General features: G+C 54.6%; 1 protein-coding gene across 1 annotated transcript in view; it reads left to right on the top strand.

The window, feature by feature from the left end:
* SAMD14 (sterile alpha motif domain containing 14) overlaps positions 1–3139 on the top strand; it is a 15238-nt gene that overhangs the window by 8752 nt on the left and 3347 nt on the right. The window contains exons 3-4 of the mRNA XM_006924789.2: positions 1538–1704; positions 2164–2452. Coding sequence (XP_006924851.1) covers positions 1538–1704; positions 2164–2452 — 456 coding nt within the window. The remainder of the gene's footprint in view (positions 1–1537; positions 1705–2163; positions 2453–3139) is intronic.

Here is a 3139-nt window from a genome sequence, read left to right as displayed (position 1 = left end):
AAGAGAGGAATCAGGGATGACTCTAGGAGTTTGCCTTGAGCAGCTGGAAGGATGGAGCTACTATTTGCTGAGCTGGGCAGAATGGAAGGAGCAGTGTGGGGATAGGGAGTTCAGTTTTGACATGTTTGTTGAAGATGCCCAATGGATATCCAAATGGAAGTGTCAAGTAGGCAGCTGGACACATGAATGACAAACTGGGTCTGGGGTACGGGGGCGGGGGGCAGGGCAGCTTGGAGCTGTCTGAATGGGCTGTCTGCGTGGATGATGGGGCCTTTTAATGAGCCAGGGAACACAGCAAAAGTCAGTCCGAGGCAAAGTGATGGGTTTGTTTTGATGGATTGAGTTTGAGGTGCCTGGTACCTTGATGTGGCAATTTCCCTGCAGGTGCTGAGGTGCCCAGTCTTAGAATTCGGGGGAGGGGTCAGGGCTGGAAACAGACATAGGAAGTTGTAAAACTAGGAGAGTCACTAGGGTGGCTTAGAGGGTGTCTGCAGACAAGAGAAAGAGGAGCAAGCAATGCAGAATGGGCATGGGTGATGGGATGGGGATTCCTGAGATTATTCCAGGTGAAGTGGAGAAAGTCTTAACCCATCCTGAAGTCTGGGAAGAACCTCTTCCGCCTGGAGACCCCAGTACCAAGCTCGGAGACTGAAAGACACTGCAGAGTGAGGGCTTCCTTCTTGGGTGGAACAAATGAAAAATGAAACTAGGGGCAATAGGGTTTATGCACAATCCATTGGGTTTGCCCACTCTTCCTCCACGGACTCATCCAGGACCCCAGGAAAGGAGAGAGGCTTCTGGGGGACTGTGGATTTTCTTCCCTACCACTGCCTCTGCTGTCTCTGAGTGCGACCCTGAGCATGGCACAGCAAGCCAGTGTCCCCAACAGGGCCAATCTCTGGAGCCAGACTAGCCAGGCTCAAATCCTAGACCATTGCTAGCCGGTGGCTTTAGTCAAGATACTTAACCTCTCTGAGCCTCAGTTTACTCAGCTCTAAAATGTGCATAATAGCTGTCCCTAGTTTTCCAGGTTGTTTTGAGTAGGCGAGGTGATACATATACACTGTCTGGCACACAGTAGGTGCTTCTTCATTGTTACTATGAACTCTCCAGCCTCACTCCCCAGCCCTTCCCTCCACGAATCGACTCTCCAATTGCCCTGGAGGTGCCCCCTTTCCTCTACTCCCCTTCTTCTCAGCACTGCATATACCAGTTTTGCCAACCTCCTCTCATAAACTCCCACGCAGACCTTAAGACCCAGCTTTGGCGTGTCCTCCTCTGACCCATCCAAAGGGGATGGTCCTGCCCTCTGCTTGTGCGAGGTTCCATCACACTGCTCCATTTACCTGCTGACATGTCTGGTTCTCCCACAGACTATGAGAGACCCCATTTCCCATCTCATCTGTACTCCTAGTGCCTGGCACTCGGAAACATTTGTTGAATGTCTGGGGTGTGAGTGCAGGTGGCCACTTGGAGGAGGCCTCTGGGCTTTCTGTCCTCATGTGTCTGGTCTCTGACCCCTTTGCCTGGTTTGCAGACTTGGACTTGGCTGTACCAGAAACGGTCAGACTGGACAGCAGTTTACACAAAGCCCGGGCCCAACTGCTGGCCAAGGGCCGGAGACACCGGCCCTCCCGCTCAAGGCTTCGGGACAGTGCCAGCTCTGCAGAGGATGGTGAAGGCTCCGATGGGCCCGGAGGCAAGGTTGGGGAAACCTACCCAATCACATACCCCACCCACCCTTCTTGCCCCTCCAAACCGCCTTCCAGGGAAAGGACACCCCAGGCTTCTGACATAAATGCTCACAAACATTAGCTGTGTTCATTTCTAACTCTGTCCATCCTTCCAAAGAGGGGATTATCGTCCCCATCTCACAGATGAGGAAACTGAGGCTCTGAGAGGTTTGGTAACAAGGTCACACAGTAAGTGAAAAAGGCTGAATTCAACCCCAACCTAATGTGACTGAAAGCCTCAGTCTCTTGTCTCCCACCTCTCACTGCCCACCCCCACCTCCCACCCCTCCTCTGCCTGGGGTTTGAAGGGCTCAGGAGTCCTGGCTCCCTGCTCAGAGGCTTCTGCGCAGTTTATTAGGTGAAACGGGATCCCGATCCCTCCCGGAAGCGGGGAGGAGGGTTGGCGGTGAACGGCTGTCCCCTCCCGCAGGTGACCGACGGCTGCGGGAGTCCCCTGCACCGGCTGCGCTCGCCTTTGCACTCGGGCCCGGGGTCCCCTGCCGGGGGTTCGTTCTGCCTGGATCCTCCCGGGTTGCGGCGCAGCCTGGACGAGGACGAACCGCCGCCCTCGCCGCTCACCCGATACCGGCCCTTGCACAACGCCGCCTCGCACGAAGGCCTGGCCGCCGCCTCCTGCTCGCCGCCGCGCTCTGCGCCCTCCTCGGACAGCTCGCCTAGCTTTGTGCGCCGCCACCCGCGCGCGGAGCCGCACAGCGAAGGTGAGCTGGGTCGGCGCGGCGCCCCCTGCTGGTGCGCTCGGGGACACAGAAGCGCTGGGCTGGGCAAGGTGGGACAGGGTGGCTTGGAGGGAAGAGGGGCGTTAACACCACACTTCATTCGTCTACTGATCGTCTACGAAGAGCCAGACACTGCTGGGCACTGGACACACGAGCGAGCAAACAGAGGCAGTTCTCGTTCTCCCCTTGTAGTTTCGAGGAAGAACAATGAAATAATTCCTCATACTCTTGGGAGAAAACAATCAAATCATCCCTTAATGTATAGTTACAAGCTGTTGTAAATGCTATACAAGAAACGTGCACGGTGGTGGGAGAGGACCCATCAGGGTGAAAGGACCTAGTTGGAAGCACCCTGGAAGACTTCTCTGAGGAAGTGACATGTGAAGCAAGAGTGGAAGGCTGGTTAGAAGTCAGCCAAGGTAAAATTAATAGTAAATAGTAGTGGTCTCTACGTTTTCAGAATGGTTTACGGTTTGCATAAGGATTTTATAAACATTCGATTAGGTCCCGTGAAATAGGCAGGTATTATTTGAGATGAAGAATGCTGAGCGAGTTACAGTGACTTGTCGTAGGTCACACAGCTAGTGAAGGGCACCAGAGGCAGGTTGTACGATTCGAGAGAATTTCTACCACCTCACCCTGGCAGCTAAATGAGGCAGGCAGGCCACC

Source organism: Pteropus alecto, unplaced genomic scaffold (assembly GCF_000325575.1).
Source record: "Pteropus alecto unplaced genomic scaffold, ASM32557v1 scaffold98, whole genome shotgun sequence".
In the NCBI taxonomy this organism is placed as follows: Eukaryota; Metazoa; Chordata; class Mammalia; order Chiroptera; family Pteropodidae; genus Pteropus; species Pteropus alecto.
This window is presented reverse-complemented; position numbering and strand designations above follow the sequence as displayed.